The 17,364-nt window shown below is 39.2% G+C and overlaps 2 protein-coding genes across 3 annotated transcripts in view; one reads left to right on the top strand and one right to left on the bottom strand.

Moving 5' to 3' along the window:
- Window positions 1-369: 369 nt before the first annotated feature.
- Window positions 370-3,501, bottom strand: LOC140307008 (receptor-interacting serine/threonine-protein kinase 3-like). 2 transcript variants are annotated; one of them, XM_072385692.1, is made up of 12 exons: window positions 3,365-3,501; window positions 2,943-3,161; window positions 2,498-2,849; window positions 2,267-2,415; window positions 2,121-2,170; window positions 1,801-1,956; window positions 1,512-1,594; window positions 1,353-1,419; window positions 1,213-1,262; window positions 956-974; window positions 587-829; window positions 370-501 (listed from the first exon to the last, which is right to left on the bottom strand). In XM_072385692.1, the coding sequence occupies exons 2-12, from the start codon at window positions 3,092-3,094 to the stop codon at window positions 494-496; spliced, it is 1,329 nt and encodes a 442-aa protein (XP_072241793.1). In that variant the 5' UTR covers window positions 3,095-3,161; window positions 3,365-3,501; the 3' UTR covers window positions 370-493. The 2 variants fall into 2 exon arrangements, with proteins under 2 accessions (XP_072241793.1, XP_072241794.1); XM_072385693.1 differs by having other exon boundaries at window positions 2,943-3,134.
- Window positions 3,502-5,918: 2,417 nt separating this feature from the next.
- The window catches only part of frmd4a (FERM domain containing 4A), a 91,650-nt gene continuing 80,204 nt past the window's right edge, over window positions 5,919-17,364 (top strand). Inside the window, exon 1 of the mRNA XM_072385689.1 lies at window positions 5,919-6,299. Coding sequence (XP_072241790.1) covers window positions 6,255-6,299 — 45 coding nt within the window. The 5' untranslated portion in view covers window positions 5,919-6,254. The remainder of the gene's footprint in view (window positions 6,300-17,364) is intronic.

Genomic DNA, 17,364 nt, shown 5'->3' with positions numbered 1-17,364 from the left:
AGAGTTCAAGATTTTTAACAATACTGTTGTAGGATGTGATGTAATACATGCTATGTATAAAAGGCTATAAAAGCACAACTTGGTGGATTTTTATTTCACTTTGCAGTGATGCTGTTTTGTTACATCAGTTCTCAACAATTTCTTCATATATTCATAATACATTTACCTTCAAGGTGATTTCTAGTGTCTGAAAAATGTGTTTGAATTGGTATAAAAGAGAGAGGTGGGGGTCCAGTGGGAAACAGTCATATTGTTTTGAAGTTTTATGAAGAGGTGTTGGGAAGTGTGTAGTTAGCGTGTCAGAAATCTATATTCAGTTTAACAGAGATGTTTTTGAGATGCACATTTCTAAATTGTTGTTCACAAAGGCTTAATGACTTCATGTATAATAAGTAAAACAAATGGTAAAAAAAATAAAGGTAAAAAAATTTAAGGCAGAGATAGTCTCTGACACTTTGTCCATAAATGCAGGGAGACCACAACTGTGCTGGAGTTAGCCATCTGAGGAGAAAGAGAGTTATATTAAAAAGCTGATTGACTAATCAAAGATCTTAAATCCTGTGTGACCTACAAGAGCAAATCGTACCTAGCGTCCTCATCAGCTGGGGCTCGTGCTTTTTAAGGACATCATAGACGGCTGCTTTGAGCTCCTCTCCCCCTGAACGAAATGGTCCGTCATAGAGTGCTCTCATTTTATCCTGGGTTGTCTTTTCAGCTTTGATCATTGAGTAGGCTTCCTTGTGGATCATGTGTCTAACCTCATCTATTATTGCCATTACCTGGCTGGTGTCTTGTACTAAATCTGGCATTTTGTCATCAACAAATTTTGCTATTTGCAAAAAGGAGAAGAATAAAAACATGTAAAGGTTTAATTGAAAATGACATCTTCCTCAAACATTGATGTAATTTCCTGATACAGAGAATTGTTATTGTAAAATAGAGGAATGGTACATACCTTTCTCTTTAACAGTCAGCTGGAAAAAAAAAAGGCGTGTTAGGCTGTACTGTGTAATATACCAGATAGCAGAATGAACAGATGCACACTTACATTTGACTTTTGTTTGTGCTGATTTACTTGGTTACCTAATGAGATCTGATATAATGTACTTACAAACCACTGAGACTATGTCTGTTCCCATTGGAATTTTTTTTTTTACAAAAAGGATGTCATGTTCTAAGATTTGATTTGATTTTCAAGTGAACAAAGTACACCTGTGATGGAAATGCAGGATAATCCACAACATCGACCGACATTGGCTCTTCTGAAAAAGATAAGGAAACATCTGGATTAGATTTATTGTTGATGATAAGGAATTAGTAGAAACATATCCAGCACACATTAGACAGTCTACCTGATGTTGTTGAAGTCCAACTGCTTGCCACTCTTGACTTAGATTGTTGGCCACTCATTGGTGAGTCCTGAAACAGGGAGGAAAATCATTTATTGGACAATAAGAAAAAAACAAGGCTTGTCAGTCCTCAGTTTCCTTTTCTAAAATTACAATTTATACCAGTTTTTGCAAGACTTCATTGACAGCATGACGAATATGCTTCTTGTGCTTTGAGAACACGCTGTCAGTGACTTCGTGGATCTCTGAAACAAAGCCAAATTTCACATCAGAGGGTACAGTGTATAGAGGGATCAACATGCATTAATGGATAATAGCTTAACAGATAATATATGTATTACAAGTACTGATAAAAAACCATCTCAGTCTACTGTTATACAGTATTATACAGTAAATTATCTGAAATAGTGTCAATAAGCATGTATTTACTATGAAAAACATGTATTTGTACCACTGAAGATGGGCCTCTTAGACGGCTCTGTATCCCAGCACTTCCTCATGAGGTCAAGCAGGTCCTTCAATCCCTCTACATCTTTCTGGTAAAGTCCTTCACAGTCAGGTCTGTCCCCTTTGGGGATTCTAAATTCCACAAGCTTCAAATCAGCACCTAAGGTTCAATACAGTAAAGGCATATAAGCAAAGCAGAGTAGGTATGTGCACATAAGAAGTGTCCAAAAAAACATGGATGTGATTATCTGGTTAGGAGTTAAATTGTAGATGTTACTTTTACTCAATAAAACTATGATAAGAAATCAAATAAATTATTTGTACCTTGATATGGTTCCTCACCAGCAAAGATAGACCAGAGAAGGATACCATAGCTGAAAGGAATAGAGAAAAGCAGTTGATTTTAGATTACAATGAGTTTTTAACTTACTTTAACTTTTAGCTTCATAGAAGTATTATTCAATGTTTACCTGTATATGTCAAAGGCACGAACAGGTTTATATGCTAAATTAAAAGCCTCAGGTGGCATGTACTTTACAGTGCCACCAATAATTCCAGCTGCTGTTTGATCACTGTTCAAAACACTTGCAGAAACCCTGGACAGACCGAAGTCTCCCAGCTATAAACAAAAAGGGGGAAAATACATTAGTCAATATAACTTTTAGTTTAATAGAAACCTTATAGCTTCCATGACAGTTTACCTTCGCATTTAGGTCATCATTCAGCAATACATTGCTTGGCTTTAGATCCTGGTGTAAAAGGCCAATGGAATGGAGGAAGTTCATTCCCAGAGCCACTTGATGAGCCAAACGGAACGCCAATGGCCATGGAGGTGGGATGCCCTTATCTGCCTCTGTGTCAAATAAGGCCTTCTGTAAGGTCTCAATAGAGCCTCTTTCCATAAACTCCATGACAATTCCTTGTTGCACTGACAATCCTTCAACTGGTGGGCATCCCTGGTAAATACCATAAATCCTCAGCACAAAGTCAAAGGATGCATTATTCATATGGGAAGCCTCCTCATACAGTGCCTTCTTTTGGGGCATGATGGAGCTGGAATGAGATAGCTAACTGTTAACTGAATGAGCATTGATAAAGCAAGACAAATTCAAACTGTGTTCAGAAAAGTGGTGAAAAAGAATTTACCTAGGGTCCTGACGAACTAACTTAATGGCCATGTCAAGCCCCAAACTTTTGTGCTTCGTTTTATAGACATCACCAAATCCTCCAGTGCCAATACACTCCCAATTCTCTCCGAGGAGGTTATTACCAATATGCTCACGGCTCAGCAGTGCCATCTCCTGCTGACTTCAGGCAGACTGCTTGCAACTTGATAATCTATTGAAAATTCAAGAATAAAGAGATCTTTCAAAAAAGAAAATAAACTTTAGTAAAACAGTTTGATTAATTCTTGTATATTTCCCTGTAAGCACCACACTGAAAATACTCTTTGTACTTTGTTTACCTTTGCTTTCACATGAACATGAGAGCAGCATAAAGTTAGTGACACACTTTTTCCTTCAGCACGATTCTCTGATTACATAGTTAGAGAGTTGGCTTCTACTCACCGTGTATCTCCACAAGAAGTTATCCATAAAAGGTTTCAAGAACTAGTTTTGAACAGAACTGTGAGAAAACGAGAGGCTACAAGTTCCAGTTTCCTGTTTCTGTACTTTGAGCTGCGTCGAGCTACAGCATAAGGGGCGGGATTGAAATGGGGGAAGAAAAAAAACTTGAGCTAGTACAGTGAACTTAGAGTAAAAGAAACTGCTCCAAATGAAACTTCAGCATGAAATGACAGAATAGAACCATACAGCAAAAGCTGCAACAGGATCAAACTTGAACATCTTTACAATATAAATAAGATAAAAATGTTTCTTGGAGTGATAGAGACACACCCTTTCGAGGAAGTTTGTGGTGCTGTTTTTCCATTCCCCCCCTTTTTTTTTTCTCATGCGTTATCTGATTGGTGCCAAAAGAAAGAAAACTAACATATTAATGTGCTTATAGATTTCAGATCTCGTACGTCAAGTTTCAGTTCACTGTAGGATGGATGTTTTTTCTTAATATGAACAAGGAGTTAAGCCAATAAGCAGAACAAAAGACATGCAAAAAAGCTGTAAGAAAGAAGTTGAGAAAACATGTTTACAAACTAAATCCAGAAAAAAATATGCTAAACAATAAGAACAATAATAAACACTAGTTCCAGATGGAAAAAGATCTTTAAACTTGGTGGTTTCATCTTTACAGCTGGTAGCTTCTTGGCAGCAGTTTTAAAACTGGTTGTTTGAGTGCACTCATTAGCCAACACTCCTACAAGAAGAAAGTCCAAGGAGCTTGGTGGAGCTCTTAGAAAGAAGAATGTAGAGTTCAAAATTATCATCTGGATCCATTTCTAAATAATTGCTGACTTAAAGATGATCAGCTTAAACAACTGTGTGTTAAGCACACAACGCTGAAGGCGCAGATACTTTACCAGTGTCTGAAGGAAGACTTGAACTGTCACCCTCAGTTGAGAGGAGACTGGTTTGAATAGTCCAAATCAATCCAGGGGTTGCAAAGGCATCAGTAGGCCATGAGCTAAAGCTGTTGCAACCCTTGTGTTACTGTCTATAGACAAGCAACTTTCATATCTCCATGAATTGAGTTGCTTCTGTTCATCTCCAACTATGACTAAAGTGTGCAACTGATCACAAGGGCAGGTTTGATGGACAGATGAGACAAAGATTGTTTTTAGGTCACTATCAGGTGTTGGTAATAACGGCGTTAGAATATAATGGCATTACTAACGGCGTTATTTTTTTCAGTAACGAGTAATCTAATTAATTACTTTTTCCATCCTTGCAACGTTACTGAGAATGTAAAGTGGCTCGTTACTACAATTTGGCTGAATGAAGCGCAAAGTGTCAGGTTTTGGACACACATCAGCTGCCTGAAGAGAGCAGGGTGGGACAATTGCCTGGTCAATGTGCAATTTGACAAAGAGACATAAATCATATTACATATGTATCATGATGTATACATTTGTCTGAATATGTGTAAAATGCAACCATTCTGCCCAAGAAAAAGTACAGTTCCAGGGAATCTTTGTGATTTGTTGATAATGTGTACAGCTCTAAAACTTGTATGTACAGAAAAATATATACACTTACATCACTACTCAGAAAAATAAATGATTACACAAGAGCAACTTTGTTGCACTAAACCTTGCTTCCACTGCTATAGAAGAAATCAGTTGTTCAATCACAGTTTCTTCTCAACAACAATTTTACAAACATTTCATGTTAAGTTCCAGGCTAATTTTATTTATGTCACAGCAATAGAAAAATAATATCTAAATAATAAAAAATATCTAAAATAAACAAAAAATACACAATTCCAAAAGCCACAAAGAGTTATATGGGAGTTTATATTCACTTTAACAAAGGCAAAAGCATCTAAGCATGATTACAAGTGTAAACCCTTTTCATTCAGTGAGCTGATGAGTATTCATTCACACTGATCCTGCCGTACTGCTTCAGTCAGCATTGATAGGCGCGGTCTGCTCTTGCTCTCTGCATTTCCATCCCTCTCTCCCCACCCACCTTCATTTACGCTCAGTTCAGTGTGAACCTAGTGGCTGCTCTCAACGCCACATCTCTCTCCTCCTTGCTGGCTTTTCCATCATCATCTGCTCTTTAGAAACGGTCTATGATATTCTCCCCTTTTTGCCGCTGTTTTTATGCTAATGATACATGAGGCTGGGAATTAGGGTAAAGGGGAGCTCTCTGCACTGGATTCCTGAGTGGAGAGCTGAGGTGAACGTCTTCCTTTCCACCACAGTGGGAGAGTTATTTAGATTGGAGAGTATCACTGATGCAGCCAAGTTACATCCTCTGGAGCAGTGAAAGGGCACAGTCGAAGAAAGCAGGTAGACTGAAGAACCACGTGTATGCCGGGATGTGCTTTGTGTTGTGAAGCTTGCACAGTGAAAAAGGGAGGCAGAAGGCAGCACCAGAGGGAGGGGAGCATTTAGCAAGAGGCGCTAGAGTCACGGGGGTTTGGGGGAGGAGGGTTTGGGGTCCGCAGGGAGTGTTTTAAAAGTGAAAGGAGGTGTGAGGGGAGGGGGGGGTCTGCGCTCTCACATCAAAAACTGGAAGAGGAAGCATTGATTTTTGCCCAGTCTGAAGAGTCGCAGAGAGACTGGGGAGTCGCAGGCTCTCCCGAGAGTGTGGAATTACAGTTGGAGCTCAGAGACAGCCTACAGGACTGAATGAGATATAGGACAGGGTGATTATAAGGACACAGAGTGGGAGGACCAGTCAAAGGTCTGCAGGTCTCCACCTGGACAGAGGTGAGCTTTCTTCCTGAGTGAATCTACTCAGATCAAGAAGAACGAAGAGGACAAGGAAAAGGGTTCATCTACGAGATTGGTGACCGACATTCCCTTTCCACACAAATTTATTGGAGGATCCCATAATGGCTGTCCAACTCATCCCTGAATCAGCCGTGTGCTTGCTCATGGTGAGTCCCACAGGGCTGTAAGAGACTGTTACTCCTATTTTATTTATTTTTCTTCTACTCTTTTCTCTCTTATCACTTTCTCCTCATGGCAAATGCCCATGCAGCCACTAAAGCAGGAGGTGAGCTGTCAGCTGACATTAAAGGGCTTATTGCTAGTTTGCTCCTCCCCTTTACTACTATCTACAAGGCTAAAATTCTTGTGAGATGCAGAACCTGCTTTCCAAACAAAAGAATTGTTCAGAATTTCTGTCCAATAAGCGACTCCTCGTGTTCAAACACATTGGGAAAATATTTGTTCCAGACAATGTGCTGCTGATCATAAGGTCTCTGCATGTTGCAATCTGATGTGATTGAAGACATACCGTTTGTTTCTTGTGATGTTTGTGTGCAGAAAGACTTTGTGCCAGCAGCGCAAGTATCTATGCCACTGGACTTTAGTTCTAGACAAGGTCAGCATTTAATCATTCCCCATATTAAAGACCAAATCAAATCAATGACCAATAGTGAGAGAATAGTTTTGCTGCAACCCATAAATAAGGTTTGTGGAATCTTGTTAGTGTTCAGTCTCATCCCTTGATGACATAAAGCAGACTAGTTTACCTTGCCATGTTTCTGATCTAGTCATAGAAATGAATGGAATAGAAACACACAACATGCTAAATGTCATTGAACTCCACTAGTCCCTCTGTCCAGCTAAGCAGTGAAACAATGGCAGAGTGGCTTTGCTGCATGCATAGAATACATATGAGGACAAAAAATGCTTTGATCCATTTTAACCTTCGATGACTTGAGTGTAAATCTTGTACACCTGAGTACTTTGTATAGGGAAGTGTGTTCTGCTCATTTTTATTCTATAGTGTTGGCATTCTGCAGTCCCAGAGGGAGTCATGCATCGCCGCACTACCTGCTATCTCCACCTGTCATGGCTGTCTGTTACTATGGCGATAGGCCATGCAGTCCATGCTGGGGTGAGACAGCAGTGTTAACGAGAAGGGCAGGAGAAAAGTGCAAGAGATGACGGACAGAGCATGAAAGGAAGGTAAAAAATGAGGTGTGAGGAATGACGGCAGTAATAGAGGTCAAATAATTAGAAAAGGAGAACATGAAAGTCAGCTGTTACTGTCTAAAAAAGTGACACTTTACAACAAATACTGTCAGTTTTAGGTTGGCTCCCATCACATAGGACATCTCTTGAAGGGATTTTAGTATTTTTTTTTATACAGAAATATGAGTGGGTTCATCTGCTGGCTGACAGTTACATCTCATTGAGAGTTTGTGTCCCTTGACTCCTCTTTACTCCTTTGCTGCATATGTTAATATTAGTATGAAAGGTGTCCCTGGACAAGTGCTCTTGCTGTCATAGTTAATAGCGCTGAAATTCTTTGCTGTCAAAGCAATTTTGCAGTTACTGTTCCATTCATGATTAATGCTCCACGTCTACAATTTTCTCAACATTCAGAGCCATTCTGCATTAGCAATGCACTTCAGTAAGGACACAATTTGTTCTTTTGGTGTTTTCCTTGCAGAGGCTTTCTTCATAACTGCTACAAATGCTTTGAATATGTTCCGTTGTGAAATTTCCTTTAGATTCAAGCTGAGCAGCATTGACATCTAACTAATTTCAGAGCTCAGTGATTTGTTTGCAAAATCCATGGCATTTGCATTCAAGCTGACATGTTAGCTTGATCTAATCTTAATTATTAATGGGGGTTTAGCAGACTACGTATGTGTGTTTGCATCTGTTCGTGTGTGAGAGATTAATATTGATCATACTTCCTGTCACACTGTGTACTAATGTATTAATATTTTAGGTGTATAAATGATTATCCTCAGCAGTAATTACATGAGCTGTTTAGATAGATAGATAGATTTAATCTGCACCTTCTAATGAGTGGAGGAAGTAAACAACAGCAATGATTAAAGACACAAATCTGGCAATATTTCACAAGCTTGACTCTTTTTCTTTTTTCTGATTTAGCTAATCCAGCATTCATCATAAATTTAGCACATGCATCAAATGGAAATTGAATTAAAGAAGGGAATGAGGCTTTTAAAAAATGTGTGCACAGTTGGTCTGCCGTATCTTTTCTGTTTATTTTACAGACCTCTTGTCTGAATGGTTGTCCTTTTCCACATTCAGAAGCAGTTGATCAATATGCAATTTTGCTATCCGTTACACTGGGCCTCGCACACTGTGCTGAGAGAAAACACAGTAAATTGGAATCTTGACACAGACAGAGGCTAAGTGGATTATCTTCATAATGCTGGAGGGGTCTGCTCTGTATGCAGTGGGAGAACGACAGCTAACAGCTTCACAGTCCCGAGGTGACCGCGTAGCATGCATGTTTTCTGTCTGTTTCCTGCACGAGGCCGATCCTGCGTAGAATATGACATCATTGCACTTTTACAGAGCTGGATATTTGTGGTTCACGCTTTGGCCTGTGTGGTCATGTTGATAGCATCATAATGAAGGTGTTGTTTTAAAGTCAAGAAAACATTGAGCTGAAGACAGAAAGAAGCAAAGACCTCAAGTTGCCCTTCATGTTGCTTCTATGTCTCTTCATTACTGTCCCTCATTCAATTACCCTGCCACTGAGGATGGAGACCAGATGACTCATTGTGATCAAGCCAGGGGATTCATTCAGCACTAATCAAATCACTGCTCTATGATGTGATGTACCAAGTGGGTGTGTATACATGTGACTTAAGTGTCGCTTGTGTCCTATGAGAGTGCATGCATACATCTAGAAAAATGTACAAAAGTTGTGGTCCAAACAATGAAAATGGATTGCAAGGAGTCTTTGTTGATAATCTTTCCCAACATAAGATAATTATCGGGTATTTTCTAGTTTGATCTGATACTCGTTGCCACAGAGCAGCTAGTGTACAAATGGAAGAGGGCTGAACGGCATGGGGGAGGGTTAGCAGAATGACATCATACTGAGATGATTGATTACTCCCCTGTAACAATAGCAAAGGGGGGAGGCAGGCAACATTTACATTGTATCTTGATATATAATTGTAAAAATAATATGTGCTTCTTTCTCTACTGGGGGGATCTAGGATGAACGAATATAATCAGTTTAGTCAATTAGTTATGAATCAATAAATGTTGTATGTATGTTGTATGTATGTTGTAGTAGTCTTCTAATCATCAAATGATACTGTCACACTGAACCAACTAATTACTTTTAAATCAATACCCACAATCCACAGATGTAGGTTTGGGTAAACAGTGCAACCTTACACAGCACAGACAGTAGCACATACGGTAATTTCACTGCCACAACTGAATTGTTATTCTCCTGCAGAACAATTTTATAACCTGCATAGATTTCTTCCTCTTACAGATGATTAGTGACAAGTACAAGCCCAGATGGTGTTTTATTACTACCACTACTTTTATGACAATGTTTCAGTATCTGTCGCTTAATATTTTTTGTCTCTCTGCTTTGCACCCGTGCATTTTTTTCCTAACATTTTTGTTGCTTATCTGTACAATATTTAGTACAATATAACATCAACGTGAATCCTTTTCCAGTACTTTTTCCTCAAAGCTGCAGTCTGCCTGCAGAACAGTCATGCTTGACTGATGTTGGGAGCTGGTACTGCTGATGTCAGCTAACGCTGAAGTTACTGCAGGGGAAAACACTTTTACCTTTACAAACAAAAAATCTTCTACACATCATGCCACTTTTTTTCTTGTTTCTCTTACTATGAAAATGAACAATGATACTGACATTTGTTGGAAGATAAACATGAATATCAAAAGCTTGACATGTTATGAAAGTGTTCAAATTGTTTTGGCATTGTTGTACGTCTTGTATGTTGTAAGATTTAACAATGCATTAAATACACTAAAAGTAAAGTTATGATATCATTACAAACAGCTTGCATTACATCATACCATTTTTCTCATTGTCATTAATGTTGATAGACGTGGGTTTGCATCTTGAACTTACATAATGAGCTTTTTCAAGGTTCAGTTTAAGCTCATCTGCTGAGTCCACAAAGTCAAGTCCACAGCTTAGGTTTCATATTGATTTGCTGCTATGCAGCCTTGATAGTTGTCCATGATCACAGTATTGATTTGCCTGTCTAAGATCAAAGGAGAAACATCAAGAAATTCAGTTTCAGGGTGGATTTGGCTATAATCTTTTTGAAATCAATGAATCACAGATGTTGTTTTCTTTTTTATTATTATTTTGTTCAACAAGAATAACAAAGAATTCAACATTTTAGAGAGATAAAAAGACAGACATATAGTAACTAGGAAGAAATTCAGGCAATGCTCACATCTTACCTTACTCTGGAAGGGTTGGTATGTGCGTATGTGTGTTTGTGTATGTATGAGTGACAGAGACTAAAACATGCCTCTGTTTACACTGCAGCTTGTGAAAGGAGTATTGATGAGCTGCAGAAGTAATGGTGCTTGAACTGTAATTGACTTCATCCGAGTTCCTTCTTGCTTAGCTGTGGTCCTTTGTGTGTGTAGGGGAAGGTCTCAGGTGTGACTGCGCTGAGTGTTTGCAGTGTGTGCGCGCTGTGCCTGCCCTCCTGCATTTTAATGTATACTGCAGTCTCTCAGTGAAGCATGACAGCGTTCCTTGTGAGTTAAATGGCCCTACAGGTATCGTCTGAGTTTGTTGCGTATGTGTGCGATAAATGAAACTGCCCTTATGTAGCATCAGCATGTGCACCCTGGCAGATGTGTATCACAGTCTGCTCTTTCTTTCCCTGATGTTTATTAGAACTCTCCGTCTCTGACCTGGCTAACTCTGCAGGTGCATTTACTCATTCAGATTAAACAAAGTCAGGTGATTCTGTGTTTCTTGGGCTGATGCGGTATGTGAATTTATCCATGAATATGATCTTGTTTAGTTGCATTCACTGCAATATGAACATTTTATTGATCGTAGAACATCACAACTAAAAAAAAACTGCATTTTTCTGTCCTTCTCGCCACTTTAATCAATCATGGCAAGAACTGTAAAACTGAGGAGTAAGGTGCCCCCAACACAGAATAGGTTTTCAGTATTCAGGTTTTTATTTGTTTAGTTTTTTTGGGGGGTATATCTGCTGCATACTAGTGTTAAATATTGCAAATACATAAATAATTTTCAGGGTGAGGACAGAGGCACATTAGCAAGATGTCACCTGTCATGTGTGCCAGGATGTAGGTTTACAGCAGGGGCAGCAGGGTGGCACGAGAGGCAGGCGTGGAGGGGCAGAGGCACCAGGCGGTCTGATTGGTTCACCATCTGTCTCTGGGACCGAGCAGATGTCTGAGTAGAAAGCCCAATCTCTGTTTGCTTCCAAGTTCACTTTAACCCCCTTTCTTTGATGGGTGAATGTGACCGCGGTTGTATATGGATGTGTGTGTTTTTTTGAGTGTACGCACTGCAGTGTTTATGCATCTGACGTTTCACACTCTGGCTGACACAGGTCCCACTGGGGCTGATCGTCCTCGGAGCCAGTTAAGAGAGAACAGGTCCTTGACATAATGAAGAGCTTTCTTGTTAGCACCACTTACAAGACTGACAGGGAGAGAAAATGTGACAAGTGAAAGACTTTTCACTTCACACATCCTCCTATTTGGATGAAACTATTCTATTGAAATTTTTTATGTTATACATAGGAAATTTAGATTCTGCCCTCACACTTCACCTTGTCTGACCAAAGATTTGGCTTTAAGTCAGGTGTTTTTCTTTGTTTTCTTTTTGATGTGTTTCATTTTTCTTTTAATTATACCTGGTTTCTACCAGCTCAGCTAACTGAAAATAGTATGTGTGTAGAGAGAAACCAGATATAAGTTTGGGCAACTACCCACATCCTGCTTGCAAAAGAAAGCAAGATCCCTTTTTAAAAATGTGTCCTAATATGTATATATATATATATATATATATATATGATACACAGCTAGAGAAACTCTTTAAACACTTTGAATCTGTGTTTTTACTCCACCAGCAGCGTCACAATAATATTTCATATTCACAATCAATTTCTGAAAATGTGGCTTCAGAGTAAAATCCTAACCACAGAAAGGGAAGTATCCAAATAAGCACTGCCCAGAGGCCCAGAGGCTCTCTGCTCAGTCTCACTTCCACAGACAGAGGTAAGACCTCGGTTGCCTTAGCAACAACTGTCCTGCTGCAAAGCTCATTTGAAAGGTTCTGCTTTTGTCTTTGTTTACACTAAGTTCAAACAAACAAATGCATGATATATGTACCCTGCCTCTTGCCCAATGGAAACTGACATAGACTGTGTGAGCCTGCATATGATAAAGCAGGTATGCAAAATCAGTGGAAGAATGAATGAATAAGCCTTTAATTTCTATATTTTTAAAAAAATGCTCTTCCAATTCTCTATGAATCTTAACATCGTGACTGAAACTCCATGGCAATGCTTGTTTTCGATTATCTGAAACATGATAGCAGAACTATGATTATGTCACACCATCAAGAATGATTTATTGACCAAAAGAGCAGGACACAGAGAGACATGGTGGGGAGGGAACACAGAGGTAACGCATTTATTGTAGTTTATCTTGACTGCCACTAGAGGGAGATAAAGACTGTTTAATGACATTTTTATGTTATACAGAGGAAATTATGTTTATCTCTGCAGTCAAAGGAATTGTGCAAGGCTATTCCAATCACTGGAGTTAGTATAATGTGTAGTACATTTGTGTTTTAGTCAGGTTATTCTGAACATTGCTGTTAAAAAGTCCTCATCGTGCAATAACTGGCAGGTCAGAGATGGGTGACCAGTGAAGCTTCTACACAGTGTAATACTGTTAATTTCATATAGCCATGAGTCTGTTCATATCTGCCTCACAAACAAGCACACAGACAAATGCAAATAAACCAGCAGACTGAAAGCTGCTCATGATCATCACTTTGAAATTAAGTCTGTGTGTACCGGCTAATCCAATGTGTTGCTAATAGCCAAACAATGACTGATATCAGAGCTGTTGATTTTAAGCGTTGCAAGACCTTAATTCCCACTTTAAGGCATAATATATTACCCTGCAGAGACACAAGTTGGCAGCACATTTACAGCACAACGTTATAATAATCTAAATACATCTACATTTATACATTAATACAAAAGATAAATTATTTGTCTCAGGTTATCAGCCTTAGATGTTAAATCTGTCTTCATGTATAATTTTTCTGTATTTTCATGCATTTCACAGAGATGCATGTTGAAGGCACCATTTGTCAACTTAAATGTAGAATAACCTCGAAAGGTTGGCAGTTCCTTGGTGCTCACAACTCTGTACATTTACAGTCAGGTGTCAGATTCGACCATCAAAATCGTATCAAAATATGCAAAGCAAGGAAGAATTGAAATTGACTGTTTTCCTTTTATTTGCATGACAACCACACAAACGAGTCGTTTTAACAGTATGGATATATTTATATGGATGTGTGTGTGTGTGTTCTCCAGTGTTACTGAGAGTAAAGAGTTTGTCACTTGCAGTGCAACATAAAGTGAAATGCATTTTTCCCGCAATACCCCCCGGCTGTGCTACACGGCATAGACAAGACAGTATTCAAAATAGAATATGATTTAAAAGTCAGGAGAAATAGAAAATAGTGTGCTAAACAGTTTTGGAAAGGAGAGTCTGTGTGTGTGTGTCCCTGTTATGTGCTGTGGGTGAGAAATCTAATTGCTTTTGGATAAAAACTCCTCCTGAAGTGTTAATTTTTTTTTGTTTTTAAGCTGCAGAGGCATCTCCCTAACCTCAGCAGCTTAAACAGTTTGTGTGCAGGATGGCTTGTGATGTTTCCAGTCAGAATATTTTCGATGACTCCCTTGTAGAATCTGGTGAATGATGGTGGAAACCCTGAACCTTTTTAATCGCATCAGATGGTTGAAGCTTTTTTCTGGCTCTGGCAGTGAGGAAGTGAGTGCATGTGTCCCAGGTCCCATGTTCTTAGTGTTGTGGACACCAAGGTACTTGAAACCACTCACTCTCTTCACTTGGATTTTGTTTACCTTGAAAGGGGTCTCCCCCCTCTGTCTCTGGAAGTCAATCACCATGCCCTTGGTTTTGTTAATGTTCAAGGAGAGGTGATTTTCCTCACACCACTTCACCAGATCGTCCATCTCACTGCAGTAGGCCCTCTCATCTTGGAAGTTAGTCCCATTACCACTGTGTTGTCCGTAAACTATGTCAAACCACACCATCTGAGGTGTAGAGGGAGTACAGAGGGGGTTTGAGTGTTTTGGAACATACACCGCATCTGATTTCATAAAAGTGCAGCCAACAGCAACTGCTGTCAGTTTTCTTCACAGAAGATATTGTGCATGTACACAAGGTTGTGATATATTCCCTACTTGAATGTCAGCAAACCTATGATACTGTTAAAAAAACAGAAGAGTGACTGCACTCTACTAAATTCTCTCTCAATCTCTTACCATGAACCTAAAGTATTACATGTGCCGGCATGAATGCTTGTCGAGAATTCAATTTTAGTCTGATCAGAGATGCACAGCAACAACAGCAACAGATGAATTAGATAAATAAAAAAATGGGTTTTTCTGTGTTAATAATCCAGTAAGTGGATGAGAATCCACCTCCTATCAATATGGAGATAAAAGACTGAACTGTTTGTTGAGTGTTTTCATCATCTTTCCTATCTTTACAACATCATACAACATGCATTTTGCATTATTCACGACCACTGTTGAGTTAGTAAAGATAGATTTTTGGCAGAAAACATGCTGGCTAATTTCTCATCCAGTAAATTGCAAGTTAGATTTAAACTTTTCAATGACTGTTTCAAAAAGGTGATTTTTTTTTTATTTGAATTCAAGTGTTTGCTATTCTGTTTTGTTTAAGGAGTGTTCAGTAGAGGGCAGTGTGTGAATATTCGCAGATAATGCGTCAGGTCCAGTACATGCAATCATGAGTCTCCAACTAAAATATCAGCACCTGTGTGAGCGCAAAAGATGTGTTAGAAATATAGAAAATAAGTCAAATTTTTCTGGGTATCAGTGTCAGCAAATAGTATCAACATACAAAACATGCATACAAGGAACAAAAAGGATTAGGCTTTTCATGTGGAATTACACAGGTTGTGACACATGATGGTTTTGATAAATATGGATAAACGATGTGTAGTTTGTGTTGCTGTTAACCACATAAAGACACACAAACAGCAATTTAACAGCAGCCAACTCACAACCATGCTGTCACTCTCTATGTGTGTCTCTCTTCCTCTCTGCAAGGCTTGGTGTGCTGCATGCAGAGAATGCTGGTTGCCCCTAACAACAGTTGCTAGGAGACCATTTTGGAATGACTTCATAGCATTGGGCATGCATATACCATGTCTAACAATGAATGAGATCAATTCCTTCTCTCAAAAATGTGTGTTTAGACACAGAAAATGTGTTAATTTCATATACTGATATCGCTGTACCAGTGCACACATATGTGATTCCTGAAAGTGTTTTTAGCCCTGATTTGTGGCCTTAGTCATATCAAGAAGGAGCCTCTGGGCAGCTTTGAGATGTAAATTGATGCCAATGTTTTTGTCGCATCTGGTATAACAAATAAAAAAACAAAAAAAGAAAACATTTTTAGTCTTTGGGATCACAACTGTTCATTCTTTAGTGTATGAAACACACAGAGATTAGGGTGATTAGATTTTTTTTTCTTTGTCTCTTTTTCGCTGCTTTTCCCTTTTAGCTACTCTCCCTCTATCCCATATGTCCTTCTCCTGCAAAGCCCTGCTCACATTACCCACTCTCATCCATCTTTTTTTCTTCTTAATTCACTGTCTCTCTGCAATAGTGAGATAAGATGTCCCTCCCTCTGAGCTGTGGTGAGGTGTGAGAAAAGAGGGGCTCTCCCTATAACTACCCCCAGGACTGCAGGCAGTCACTCAGGGCAACCACACATGGCAAATGTGTATCTCTATACTTAGTGGTGCAGGATATTTTCTCTTTGTGAGTGTGCGATTGTGAGGTTAGTGGCATATCAATGTGCATGTGCAGCATGTTTCCTGAGATTGCTGTTTAATGAACTTTAGATTAGATGTCAGACAAATTCCCTCTGGCAACAATCAACTCAGCTCTCTCAAATGTGGCTGGGACCCTTGGCTCTGGAAATGGGATAAACTATTTTCACACTCCTATATTTCTCAGTAAATCTCAACCTTAGCCATGAGTCTGACACTAAACACTACCAACCGATTTTGCAAAAATCTTGTTGAAAGCTCCTGGAATAAAAACAATTCACACTCAGTCCTTAGATGGACACAATGTGCAGCTTCGCTTTCAGTGTCTCACTGCATAAATGATGCAGGTAAGCTCGGCTATGGCAGTTTACCATAAATGCCCACAAGGAATGAGCATTTCAGTATTTAAGGAGGATTATGTAGTTAATTGATTAAGTCAGTTATTAACACTTTCCTTGACTTACTAGAATCCCTCTGACGTATCACAAATATGTCTATATTGAATAAGAAAATGGCTCTTTTGCCTCTCTAGTTTGCTCTGATCTGAATAGTGAACCAAAGTAGTCAAAGAATCAGAGTTTTTACTGACTCTAAAATCTTAAACTGTAACAAAAGGAATCATAATGTATTCCTCCTCTTCAAGGCTCTCACGAAAAATGTGCCCCAATCTTGCAAAACCTACATGTTTGCATCTGTCAGGATCTTGCTTAGACCACCCCCAGTATTGACAGTGATTGTTAACAGGCACACGTCTCGTCCCTCTAAGTCCCTCCTGAGTCGATGCCGTTGGCCTGTGAAAATCAAAAGTCCTAGTCCACTGTATGTGGCTCAGCAGCGGCTCCCTCTCTGGTGGCATTGATTTAGCTGTAATGCTGTGACAAGATTGCACATTGACTTGTAGGTCCCCTCTGTTCTCAGCCAGATGCCTGGCAACATAGGGAATAACTTTTGATATGACTTCTCTTTCTTTTCTTTCCTCTTGTTCATCCAACACTTTTTCTTTATCTGTTACGTTCTGCAATTGAGCCAACCTTTTGATTTTCAATATGGTTACTTGTGTTGTTGGATGAGGTAAGTTTTGGTACAATTTAATA

Source organism: Leuresthes tenuis, unplaced genomic scaffold, assembly GCF_036924035.1.
Source record: "Leuresthes tenuis unplaced genomic scaffold, fLeuTen1.0.hap1 SCAF_5, whole genome shotgun sequence".
Classification (NCBI taxonomy): Eukaryota; Metazoa; Chordata; class Actinopteri; order Atheriniformes; family Atherinopsidae; genus Leuresthes; species Leuresthes tenuis.
The sequence above is the reverse complement of the archived record's forward strand: the minus strand, read 5'-3'. Positions and strand labels throughout refer to the sequence as shown.

What these genes read in the sequence shown, in the direction of transcription:
- LOC140307008 (XM_072385692.1), bottom strand. Translation starts at nt 3,094, where the DNA reads ATGGCACTGCTGAGCCGTGAGCATATTGGTAATAACCTCCTCGGAGAG. An exon ending in TAAGAGGCCCATCTTCAGTG is followed by an intron (nt 1,595 to 1,800) that starts GTACAAATACAT and finishes GCTTTGTTTCAG; the next exon opens with AGATCCACGAAGTCACTGAC. An exon ending in TTGGACTTCAACAACATCAG is followed by an intron (nt 1,263 to 1,352) that starts GTAGACTGTCTA and finishes TATCTTTTTCAG; the next exon opens with AAGAGCCAATGTCGGTCGAT.